At 38.6% G+C, this 13,740-nt stretch overlaps 1 protein-coding gene across 5 annotated transcripts in view; it reads left to right on the forward strand.

Moving 5' to 3' along the window:
- The window catches only part of CPED1 (cadherin like and PC-esterase domain containing 1), a 125,579-nt gene that overhangs the window by 22,450 nt on the left and 89,389 nt on the right, over positions 1-13,740 (forward strand). For all 5 annotated transcript variants that reach the window (XM_042468490.1, XM_042468489.1, XM_042468488.1 and 2 more), the window contains exon 3: positions 1,807-1,984. In XM_042468490.1, the coding sequence (XP_042324424.1) occupies positions 1,807-1,984 (178 nt within the window). The remainder of the gene's footprint in view (positions 1-1,806; positions 1,985-13,740) is intronic.

A 13,740-nucleotide genomic window follows, 5' to 3' on the forward strand; every position in this document is an offset into this window, starting at 1 on the left:
CTGAAGTAGAAAGCATCAGGAGGTTTTAGTAGGCTCCGGATTAAGAATAATTGAATAAAGGTGGCAAAAAATAGAAGCAGAAAAGGGAAATAGAGGATTAAGTCTGCTCTAGAAGCAGGGGTGTTTTGAGGTAAAATAGCATTTAATTTCTCACTACAGGACAAATAGGTTATAAATACGACAAGGACAGGGAGAGGATAAATTACAAGACTGTAACATAACTCCCATGTGCTCATCATTTCCTGTTTACTCCTGTTACTTTTGCTTATGATGACAACATAAATAGTCTTGTTTTACACATTTGTTCAAGATATTTAATGAAATGTGGATGAATTATTTCAACAGCTGTCAACTGTATTGATTGTAGCTAGGGGAAGATACAAGTTTGGCTTTAAAACAGAGAAGCACTAGTCATTCATCAAAGATTGAACACTGGGATGTGTCTGCCTCCTACAAGGAATCTTATACTTAGAGCCAAGTGTAACATAAAACTACTTCCTGTGCATGGGGAAAGGACTGCTGTGAATGTCACTTTATAACTGGCTACCAGGCTCATAAACAACTGGAATTTTTTGAATGACACTTGTTTACACTGAAACATCTGCCTTTCTCCTTTTAGCCATCACCCATTGAGAGATCCATAACTGCTTGTTTGCATAATGCTTTCTATAAACATTCCAGTAATAAATTTAGCAAATATGAAGGTTGCAATGGTCACCTTTCTATTTTCCAGATGTAAAAAAAAAAAAAACCTTTTATTTTATTTGTGATAGATGATGAAAATTATGATTCTGTAAGCAGCTGCTGTTATTTTTAAAAAAGCTAAATTTGATGTCAGACCTAATTAGGAAAGGACTCAAAAGTAAAACTGCCAAATTATGCTGATAGAAGCCCATAGTGTGACCACATCTAGGAACTATGTAAAGTTGTAGCAACCACACCTAGAAAGGATATTGTAGAACTGGCATAGTTGAAGAAAAGGACAACCAAAATGCATAACTGTAATATTGAAAGCAAACTCCCGTGTGACGGAAGGTTACAATTTTGAGGCTGTTTAGTTTAGCAACTGGAGAGTATAAGAAAGTGAATATGATGAAGACTTTATAATACTACAACTCTGGCCATCCGCTGAACTAGAATGGTGATATAGAACAAAAATAAAAGGGAAGCATGTTTTCACACAGTATATAGAGAAATGGGGGAATTTGCTGCTGCAAGTTTTGATACTCTAAGAGCCAGGACACTCGGAGACCAGGGTTCAAATCCTGGCTCAGCCTTGGATAAGTCATACTCTCTCAGCTGCAGAGGATGGCAATGGCAAACCTGCTCTGAAGAAACTTGCCAAGAAAACTCTGTGATCAGTTTTCCTTAGGGTTTGCTCAAGTTGGAAACAACACACAACAAGAAGATAGCTAGCTGGATGGATGGATGGACGGACAGACAGACAGACAGACAGACAGACAGATAGATGATAAAGCTGTCAATTGCTTAGTTACACTGGCTAAATATTAACTTTAGTATTGGTATGAGGATCAGCATATTTGTTGCTAAGGAACAAAAGCAAGAGGATGTTATTTTACTCATGTCTTGCTTGAAGGTTTTCTGTAGGTAATGCATGGCCAGTGTGGGGAACAGAATTCTGGGACTGATAAGCCTTTAGTCTGATTGTTGTATAGTTATCTGAAACCCTTCTATGGAAAATAAATATTGTTTTCTGTGTCATAGAAAATTCCTCTGTCATAATATCTCACAGCTATTTGCATTTTCTTGTGTAACACATAAATCTCTCTTCTTTTTTTGTTTTAGACTGAGGACGCCATTTTTAAACACTTTAGAAGCCAGACAAGAGCGGTTATACTTTACATCCTCTCTTCTGGCAATAAACAAGACCTTCAATTATATCGACATATCCTTGCACAACACAATTATGTGGTTACAGTCCTTGAAGATGGGAAACTGAGCAGACATGAAATCCCCAATCAAGGTGAGAATACATGGTGAAACAGCAACATATTTCCTAACTGTAACACGATCAGATTGTCATATTTAAATGGCTATATACTTTGAGTTTATAAATCTGTTTTTGGTTAAAGAGTTAAATCATATTATGTTCTAGAGTTACCACATACTATATTTACATTTGTGTGTGTGTCTGAAAAACTTATTCAAAAGGAACTCAAAGGCACCTAACAAATCAGAAAAGAGAAAACATTTAAGAATTGTGAAGTCGAAGGCTTCCATGGCCGGCATCCATAGTTTTATGTGTTTTTTCGGGCTATGTGGCCATGTTCTAGAAGAGTTTTTTCCTGATGTTTCACCAGCATCTGTGGCTGGCATCTTCAGATTCTCTGAAGATGCCAGCCACAGATGCTAGCGAAACATCAGGAATAAAATCATCTAGAACATGGCCACATAGCCCCAAAAACCCACATAAAACCATTTAAGAAGTATTTGACATACCTAATAAGAATGACAGCAGAACTCCAATATTAATGTAATAACAACAACATTTTACAGAGGCTGTAGTAGGCATTTTATTTGTAACCTAGCTCAAAAGGGCATCGATTTGAATGGATTTTGCATCTGAAATAAAAAATGGTTTGGCTAGTTTCCCACTCATGGTCAAGTGTGATGTTTCTACCTAGGTTGAGATCCTAGTTGTTCCTCTGGCATAATTATGCAAAAAGGGAAGGTGGTGGTACAGGATGGTGCATGGTGAAGAGCAGTGGCATCACTAAAGGGGTGCAGGAGGTGGCTTGCACTGGGTGACACCTCAGAAGAGGGGTGACACCCAGTCAGACCCTCCTCCCATTGTGGGGTGAGAAGGAGCGAGCATGCCCCTCCTGGTTTTGTCTTGGTGGCTGCTTCCTCCTGAGGAGGAGGCTGCCACCACAGCAAAGGAAAAGAGCAAGTGCACTTCTTTTCTCAGCTTCTGCTCCCACCCTGGCAACCACACACACGCGCACACACACACACACACCAAGTGACACCAAAAGAAGGAAGGAGGAGGAAGCTGTGTCTCAGCTGCTTATTTCTTGAATGTCTGGCTATGAGGTCACCTTAGATTCAAGGCTATATGTGGCAAGTGTTTTGGAATATCACCTGTGCTGGGCCTTGGAGCTGACCATTTCATGGAGGTGTGTGGCTGTTATCAGTACATGTATTAGTCACAACTGCCACTGCTGCTGTTTTTCTCTTTGTACAAGGAGGCATTGAATACCTCCTTGCACGAATGCATAACTTTTCAATTCACTCAGTACTTTCCACTACCTGTTAGCCACTATTGGATCCTGACTAGGTGAATGAGCTATGATGAAACTGGGGCAGACTTTTCCTTTCACTGCCCTCTCCTTTTACACTGTCAATAGGGAGACTGGGGGTTTTGCTCTCCGTTTAATGCTCCATCCAAACTTGGTAAACTTTGGCTTCCTTTCACAGGTTGGTTTTTTAAACTATGGGTTAAATAAATTATGGTTCTTTGAAATGGGACATCATGGGAAAGTGGAAGCAAACTGTAAATTAAGCATTGTGACCAAGGGTAGCTAAAACCCATTTAAAGGCAAAAAACAATGGTTTTATCTGAAGTGGGCCTTTATCTTGCTCTGTCAAATCCCTGCATTCAGTTGAGTTCTTTTGTTTTATATTCACTTTTTACTTGAATAATATTCATTCATGTAGTCTTGCACTAAAAAGTATGAAGAAGATTTAGCTCACAACAGTCTGTATAGGGAGAAGGGGATGCTCTTTGTTTTTAAGAAAGACATGTTGACATGACAGGAAGTCTTATTTGTGTCCCCCATACATAATGGATATTTTTCTGGTGTCTCTAAAGCTAGAACTTTTAAGCATTTTATGAACAAGATGTAGACTCTACAATTTGCTAAAGGGAATAAACTTTTTCAATTCTAGTTTGCAGATTAAGCAGTTCAAAAGATGAATCAAAATGTACCACTTCTAATCTTATTTTAAAAATGTACTTCAGAAATTAGATGCACCATTTTTTCAATTTGGTCAGTTCCCTAAATATGACTTGTGACTGAGCCCTTCTGATAATAAACTGAATCATGGGCAAAATGGAGCCTGTATTCTGGCAGCCATATAATGCATATCTAGGTATGATCTTGGGCAAGTCACATGCTGTAGCCTCAGAGGAAGGCAATGGCAAACTTCCTCTGAACTAATCTTGCCAAGAAAACCCCATGATGGGTTTGCCTTAGGGTCTCCGAAGGCACACAACAACAACAAAGGGCATTTGTTATGGGGCAAATGTGTTCTAGGCATTAGCTGATTAAGAGTGCTGATTAAATTACATACTTATTATTTGTCCTCATTGTCCTACTCCTAGTCCAGAGAAAAGGGTGGCCTATAGTTTGAATATGGCCCCCAATACTATCTTTGAGACCTCAGGAGACCTCAAGTGCCTCCATGTTTTTTGCAAAAACAAACAAACAAACAAACAAACAAAAAGCCACATCCTCCAAGCAACCAACCTTTCACACCTATCTTTAAACAGCTAGTAGTTTGTCCATACCCCCTTGGAGATTTTAAATATTTTGGCCCTTTCTTTAACCAAAAAGTAAACTTGTTAGGTTCAAGACAGCCAGGGAAGCCAGAACTATTTTGAAATCCCCCTATGGCTCCAAGGGGGCCGCAAGGGGGCTTTTGAATGAAAACATTTTTTTAAAAAATAAATAAATAAAATCTGGGATTTGATAACTGGCATAAAAAGCCAGTGAATAACCCCAAATGCCTGACGGTTGCCTACCTCGCTCATAGATTCTCAGACATTCTTGCATGTGAGCAGGACGTTCCCTCTTTCTATTAACCATATGAAATGGATAAGGAAGCAGAGGAGTTTATCAGACAAGGAAATTGGAAGTATAATACAATGGCAATCCGAACGCAATCATGGAGTTTAACATTATTGCGTGATAGACTACCACACGGAATTTCATACAATAGGAAGTCAGTCCGAATGCAATCATGGGATTTTACGTTATTGTGTGATAGACTACCATAGGCAATTTCAGGCAACAACAAGCTATTTTTGGGCAATGGGAAGTCAATTCGAACGCAATTCAAATTCACGTAAATTTGCTGAACTAGAGAATTCACATGAATGCATTCTGGCCCCACTTTCTTTTCATTCGAAATTAAGAGAAATTCCTCCCGTGTGATAAACTCCAGAGAGATAGTGATTAATGCATGGACCAACCCAGGGGGTGGAAACTGTTGAGGGTGCAATGATAATTTCCCCCTCTGCACCCCTCATCAGTTATGAGTAGCCAAAAACACAACAAGAAGTAAAAAAGAAGTTTGGTGTCAGCTTTCAGTCAATCCAGCCAGTTTTCTTGGGGGTTGTGGGTGGGCTGGGAGTATTTTCAAGCAGTTGATGCTTAGGAGCATCAATTGAGCACCTGGCAGAGCATTGACAGACAAGCCTCTTGCCTGTGTCAGCCTTATGGCAAACTTCGGCACAGGCAGGAAGCTTCTTGGTCACTGCTTGGTGCCACCACCAAGAAGGCTATTCCCTACATCGCTCCCTCTAATCTTTTGAATATATTGGAAAGGCTGTAAAGTTTTAAAAGATAGTGAAGTCGTCAGCTTTTTGGCTATAGAAACACTGTACATTTTATGGCCAAAATACACTTGGAAGTTACGGGACATCCTTTTCTTTAATGCACCAAAACCAGAATGTTTACTGTGATAGCTAAAGTAGCCTTATTACACCATGTTATTCATAAGCCACATTTTAGTAAAGAATTTCTACCAAAAACACTGGTGAACTGTGTAAGGCACTATAGTCTGTGATATAATTCATGTATGGAAATCAGGAACAATAATTCCTTAAAATTTTCTCCAGCAGTAACAGATTTAAGTGTGGTATCTCAATATCCAGATGTACCTGCAACTTTCCCATATGGGAATTGTGTAGTAAACATCCAACAGATGTCTTTTTTGATTGTAAATCCTGATCCATGTGTTCTAAATGTTTTGCAGCTCTTCATATCCCCAGATTTAAGATTAAGTTTTTAAAATAAATTAAAGTGAAGCAACATGCTTACATACCAAGCTGGTGATATCCTCTAATACAGATGGAAAATCATTTTTTGTCTTGCTAGCAAATAACATTTTCATGTGCTTTTGCAAGCATGGTACTTGATGTACTGATTTCTGAAGGCACATTGTTTATGTTGTGTCATAACATTGTTTTAGCAGAACAGTTTTAATTTATAAAAATGTGTTCCTTGGAGGTATTACTTTAAAAATTCAGGCAATATATACTGGAATACATAGAGTGGAAATGGCAAGGTAAACATATTTCTTGACTGATATAATTTAGTAGCCGTATCCAGTGCTTTTCCTATTTAGTTTCAAGTTTCAGAGGTCTGTCTGGTTTTTGTTCCTCCTAGTTAAGAAGAGTATCTTAAGGGTTTTTTTTTTTGTTTGTTTTTTAAAAAATCTGGCTCTGAACCAACAGACCAGTCTGAAAGCATATATGGAAAAATTGTAACTTTTCTTCTTTGAGCAAGCCTAGATTAAATCTGATCAGATTGAAATTTTTGAGCCCCTCGCTTTTTGCGGTTCTACGTTATAGCTTTTATATAAACTTTTCTTAGTGTTGAGGAAACTAATATTCCCATATAAGTTCCATTTCATGGGTGGCTGGGACCTTTGCTTTCTGATGGTTCAATGTACACAAACTTTATTTCATGCACAAAATTGTTAATAATACAGTGTGTCCTCGGCTTACACAGGGGATCCGTTCTGGCCCCCCCCCCCCCCGCGCGTAAGCCAAATTCTGCACATGTTCAAGCCCCATTGGAATGAATGGGGATTGTGCCTGCGGCGGCGTGGCAGCACACAAGCCATGGGCACACGCCCCATTCATTCGAATGGGACGCACCGCCCCTTGCGCCCTGTGGCTCTACACAAGTTTGAACGTATGCTCAAATCCATATATAGTGCACCCGTGTATGACACGGGTGCACTGTATTGTGTATAAAATTACCTTCAGACTGTGTGTACAAAGTGTATATGTTTATTTCATAGAGTCATAGAATCATAGGATTAGAAGAGACCACAAAGGCCATCCAGTCCAACCCCCTGCCATGCAGGAACTCAAAAGCAAAGCATCCCCGACAGTTGGCCGTCCAGCCTCTTTTTAAAAACCTCCAAAGAAGGAGACTCCACCACTCTTCGAGAGAGTATGTTCCACTTGAACCACTGATGTGATGAAGAATAATCTGATGGCCACAGATCTTACATTATCACTGCTAAATGATACAAGTTCAATTGCTAGCATCATCAGTATAAAGGTTCAAGTAGGTAGTGATGTGAAACATGCATGCTTGAAATCTTTAAGATCTGCCACCAGTCAGAGTGGATAGTACGGGTTTGTACAGACAAATGATCTTGACCAAGAATAAAGCACCTTCCTATGTTCCTTAAGAAAGAAGATTGCATTTTTAAAATCTAATCCATGGAAGTGTCTATGATCCTGAGGCAAATCTATTGCAGGGTTTTCTTGACAAAATTTGTTCAAAGATGGGTTTGGCCTCTTACCTTCCTCTGAGGCTGAGAGAATGTGACCAGTAGGTTTCTATTGCTGAGTAGGGATTTAAATCCTGGTCTCCCAGTGTCCTAATCCAACACTCAAACCAATTTGTGAACAAGTCTACATAGGGTCCACCAAATGCAGTGTTCAAACACGAATCAAGGAACATGAGAGACACTGCAGACTGGGTCAGTCAGAAAAATCAGCAGTAGCAGAACATGGTTTAAACCATCCTGGGCATAAAATGCTATTTGAAAACACTGAAATTCTGCACCATGTCAACAGCTATCAGGTAAGAATGCACAGGGAAGCCATTGAAATCCACAAACACCAAGACAACTTCAACAGGAAAGAAGAAACCCTTAAAGTTAGTGGTTTGGCTACCAGTCCTGAAAAACACTAACATCAAGACCCAGAAAAATGCAAATGAAAACCACCCAGGGTCAGGGGTTTTCCCAGCATACAGTGATCACTAATTAAACAGACACTAATCCTCTTTGCATATCCTCCCACCCTGAGGCCTTGCCATTCTACAACAGAACAATATACAGATTTACATGAAAATCACTCTTCCCTACACAGGGTCACACTATAGACACACACACACACACACACACACACACACACACACACATCACTCTCTTCCATGCCAGCATTCTCTGAAGATGCCAGCCACAGATGCTGGTGAAACATCAGGAACAAACGCTTCTAGAGCATAGCCTGAAAAACTCACAAAAAACTATGGATGCCAGCCATGAAAGCCTTCAACTTCACATTGGATACCCAAAGTCAATTTTTCTGAACAACCACTTGGATGCGTGGGTGTATTGTACACATCTAGGGATTCAAAGGGGAGTATAAATGCCATTGTCACTCTTGGCACACCAGTGCTATACAGCTGCTAAGGAAGAAGCAGAACTGGACATTTTAGGATGAACAAAAGTGACTGCACAATGGTAATGGGTCACAAACTGAACATGTATCTACAAAGCAACTGCTTTGCAAAACAACACAGCTGCCATTCTGAGTTGCAGCTACTCAAGACACTCTTACTCGTTTTACTTATTGTCTTACATGTCTTGTTTTTATCTGACTTTATTTGACAAGGCTGCAGTCTGTTTTGGCTAAAATCTTTTAGGAAGGACATAGATAGACTAGAAAAGATTCAGAGGAGATAAACAGAGATGATAAAAAGAATATAAAATGCAGAACATACCAGGAAATGCTAAGAGCACTAACATGGTCAGCCTGCAGGAAAACAATACTTAAAAGGGAGAATGTGCCTTCAAGTTGCCTGTCGACTAATAGTAATCACTCTAATTTCATAGAGTTTTCCTAATCATCCTTTAAGCTGCCATAAATATGGAAAACAATTATTCACCTTTACCATTAAAGACAGCAAAAGGTAAGCCGTACAATTCAGTGTTGAGGAAGACTTATATAAATCTACTGACATTGAGCTTTCAGTGTATAAAAAAGAGCTGGGATATGTGAAAAAAGTTTCCTAATGAAATTGCTCTCTTCACTGAAGATATCTGATAAATGTTTCATTATATTGGTCCAGAATGCATGCTGCACTGCAGAAATAATGCATTTTGACATCACTAACTATCATGATTTGGTGCTATGGAGTTCTGGGATGCATAGTTTTATGAGATATTTAGCCTTCTCTGTCAAACAGCTCTGGTGCCCCACTAAACTACAAATCCCAGCACTGAGCCATGACAGTTAAAACAGCATCAAATTGCATTAGTTCTGCAGTTCAGATGCAGCCTTTGTTTTCCACTTCTTGCTCTTCGAATAATTTTTCAAGTTACTTTTTTGACATGGCAGCATCACCCTAAGAAGATTTTACTACATGAGCTTTGTGAATATTTTGTGGTATTTTGCTATCACTCAGTGCATTTTGCTAATAGCTACTGTCTGTCAGAGGAACATGCTTACATTCCCACACCTTTATCACATTGAAACAAACGCAATAAAACACCTTCTTTGTGATTGCACTTTTTCTGGATTCTAGCATTTCACACTCAGGACAGACTTCCTACACACATACCTGTACATATGTAAAAATAGCATGTGACTTTTGGTGGCAGTCAGGTATGTATCTAACAGACTTTAAAAATACAAGTTTTGCTTAACATTAGTTATTTTGTTTAACACAAATACAAATTATAACACAGCAGAAAAAAGGAATCAAAATAGTTCCAAGGAAAGATGCCAGCAGGTTCTCTGAACATCTGGTTGCCATTTTCAGTTATTATTCAAGGATTTTACCTTTTTAAGGAGCTAAAAGATTGGGGGGGGGGGGAAAACTTAAATAAGACACTGGGTATTTTGTTCTTTCATTGCTGGGAGAGGGTTAAAGGAAACATCATGAATAGAGAGGTCACAAGAAGCTCAGCTTTTATAAATAAGAAAGTCTGAGAAATTTAAAGGGAATTTAACTCATGTTCCAGTCATGTAAACAATCCAACAGAATGAAGGTTAAATAAACATGACTGGGGACCCAACTGATGCTAATGCAAGCACAAATGTTCTTGTGTCATTAATAAATCCATCTTTAATAACCACTAGGGAAACATATTAATACTAAAGTTAGACATGAAAAAAGGATTGTAAAGTTAAAAAAAGAAAATGAGTCCTACTATATTTTTCTCTTAAACTCCACATGGAAACAGAAGCAACATAGTTTAAGGAATGTTAGCTTTTTAATTCAAAGGATATATTACATGCATTAGTTTTATTCTGGAAAACAAAACAGAAATTTCAATAGCATCTTTCAGTCCTGTTTTTGTTTTCACAACAAGAAATCTACCCAAAGACTATACCTCTCTAATTGCAATGACTTTTTAAGAAAGTTTAGCCTGGCATATTCAGTGTAGATTTTTGAGATTAATTGACAATGAAAACTTTATGAAGCTTATTATTTTAGAAATACAGAATATCATTCTTTTAAAAAGGGGTGGGCGGGAGAGCATAACCCAGTGCTGACTGAGATCATAAGGCAAGCAAATGATACCATGTGAATTAGTGAGATAGTTGGAATTATATCAAGAATGCCTGTAGCATGTAGAATGTATTTATGCGTACAAAATTTAAAAGGGTATAAACATTAAAAGCAGCAGCATCTGATAATGACAACTTCAGTAAAAATGAAATTAAATATTAGATGTTCAACCCATCTGCTAAGAATAGACTATCACCACCCTTGTGAGCTGGTTTTGGAATCTGGAGATGTGTTGAAACCCTGGGGCACTTCCTAGCATAAATAGACTCTAGTTGATCCTGGAATTACAGGATAAGCTAGCAATAACATTGTTGGAATAACTGCTGGACCCAGCACACAATAGCAGATTTCAACTTTGTGGTGAGAAGTAGAACCTCAAGCTGGAGACATGGGAGCCCTTTCACATAGTCTGTTACCAAATAAATTTTGTAGGGTGGGATGGGTGCTCCTGGCCACATTTCAGTGGATTGGCCTTATAAAGAGAAGAGAAGACAAACTGATGATACCAAGTAAATAAATGGGTTTGTTTTTTTTTTTTTTTTTTGGCACAGCTTGGAAGGACAGATGTACCACAGTTTTAAAAAGCAAATATGTTCCTGAACATTAATTCTTTAACAGAAAATTTGGTGCCAGAGGTAGAAATAACATGGAAAGAACAGGGATAGGTTCCTATAAAACAAAAATAGATGAGAAGTTAAGCACGTTTCACCAAAGATTTTATTCAAAACAGTATGTATTCATGGAGTGATATAACTAGCTCATGTAAGCCTGGCATTAGCAGACACAAACATTTTGAGCCTTCTACAAGACTGCTTGAAAGCTTCTTCCAAAATGCACTGAGAGAATTTTCCCCCTCTTTCCCCAGTCTCTGATTTTGTTATGGTTTGCATTTAGGAGGCAATGCTTTTTTAATAATAATAATAATAATAATTTTTATTTGTATTTTCCCGCCTCTCCCTGCAGATCGATGTATGCTTAATAAGAGATTCTAGGGGCAGCTGCTGTTACTTTGTCCGTTGTAGTACACACAACTGGAGTAGAACTGGTTGAGAAGTATCCCATTCTTTCACAGTTCATGTTTACTGCAGACATGCTGCTGCAACCAGGCAAATAAAATCTGCTGTCATAAATGGAAGCAGTACTTTATCATTACAGTAATGAAATTTTAATAGTTCTACCCCTCACCTAGTTACCCAAAAACTGTCTGGTCCTTCTGCCTTTAACTTGTTATCTGTACATCAAACAGTAATTGTGGCTTGGTTGAAAAGTTGGCAACCCTACCTCTATGATTCCATGACAACACCTGTCACAGAGCTTTGAGGTTTTCCTGAACATCTCTCAAATACACACTTCAAGGAAGCAGTTTGTAATTTCATTGCCAGAGACTAAAATATGCAAGATTGTTTGTATTTGTTCCTTTGCCCAGTGTTTATGATGTCACATGTTTTGTTTCCTTTTGAAATACCCAGTCTTATTTGCAAGCCTGTCTGTCTCTGCCTTGCTGCCCTCCACTTGCCGAATAGTATCTCCCACTCCAAAAGTTCTTCAGATAAAAGAATGTTTGTCTTTCTACTCCTACTAATTCTTCATCCATCTGTATTTTTGTCCATCTCAGGCATTCCAACTGGTCCACTGAGAGGGCAGCATTCAGAAGAATGTGCTATCTTACTGTCATCTGCCATCTCGATTTAAAAAAACAAAAACCAATTCTTAGCCCTGTATCAATGAGACATAACTTGTGTGCTTCTTAGTTTGTAGAAGATGTGGTCAGGATATGGACAATAACAACAAGATCTTATAGGGTGATACAAAGAACCTGATCTCTAGGTTCTCCAAACATCCCACCATATTTACCATACCTTCCCAACTGGAAAACCAGCAGGACAGGAGAGGAGTGATTCCCTCTGTGTACTATTCACCATCCAACAAGATAGTGAGGGGCATATGAAGGGACTTCTCTGTGTTAATCTCTGCGTAGATAATGTAGAAATCATTGGCCGGGAGAGGGAGTGACAAGTGACATCAGGGGAGAGGCTGTATAGTAGTTCTACCTCTGTTATCATCAGGCTTTCTGTATTGGTGTGTCGTGCTGCGGAACCAGCACTTCTCATCATTTATAAACACAGCAATGCCTTATTCAGGAAGGAAAGGAGTGTGGCTGAATGGACATGGCTATCTCTCAGTGGACCAAGCAAGGCGTCTTTGGAGCCCAAGGAAGGGTGCTTATTCTAACTTGAAGCCACTCTGAATGTACAAGAATGCTATGTGTTGATAGGTAGGAACACCATGTCTTGTCAAGACATTTGTCCCCGCTTCAAGTACTCCAGGGAGAACAGGCATTACTCAGATAGTTTGATAATGAATAAACACTTCAAGAGGAGGCTTTGTGCACAGACTTTATATTCCTCCTAAGCTTACCCCCCTCCCTCTGAATTAAAGCATAAGAGATGAACAGGAGCTATATAAAAATATTCTTATACTGATATCCTTTCTGCCTTGTCTTCATGAGAATCACATACAAGGGTTGTCTTGTGGGGACTTTTCAGATGCTGGTGGTCGGGTTTATCTTTAACGACAAAAAAAAAATTAATCTCCTCCACACCATAGAAATACAACAGTTTGACCACTTTAACTTCTGTGATTCAATGCCATGGAATTCTGGGATTTGTAGTTTTGTGAGAATTAGCCTTACCTGTCAGAGCCATTAGGTGCCACAATAAACTACAGTTCCCAGAATTCCATAGTATTGAGCCATGGCAGTTAAAGTGGTATCAAACTGCTTTATTTCTGAAGTGTGACAACAGCCTTTGAGTCATCACATCTTTCTTTTCAGCTAGATTTAGCATATTTACCTTAATTGGGCTTTCTAAGCTATTTAGAAGCCTGATTTTTTTTTTAATTTTATGCATGAATCCTAGTGGTTCACATTTTTTAAATATTTTGTCAGTGTAATTATAGTATGGTGAAGAAAAGTAGGACACACCATGCCTACTTTATCCATAAACAAGTTATCTTTGGTTTCTTTTCTACAGAATTAGTACATACTCATTTTATGGCACCTTAACATATAACTGATAAACACACAAAGGTGTTTCCCTAAACCAAAAGGTCAAATTGCTAAAACAAAAAAGTTTAGGGAAAAGTGGTAGTAGAACAAAGTATAAAAAGGCTT

Source organism: Sceloporus undulatus, chromosome 5 (genome assembly GCF_019175285.1).
Source record: "Sceloporus undulatus isolate JIND9_A2432 ecotype Alabama chromosome 5, SceUnd_v1.1, whole genome shotgun sequence".
In the NCBI taxonomy this organism is placed as follows: Eukaryota; Metazoa; Chordata; class Lepidosauria; order Squamata; family Phrynosomatidae; genus Sceloporus; species Sceloporus undulatus.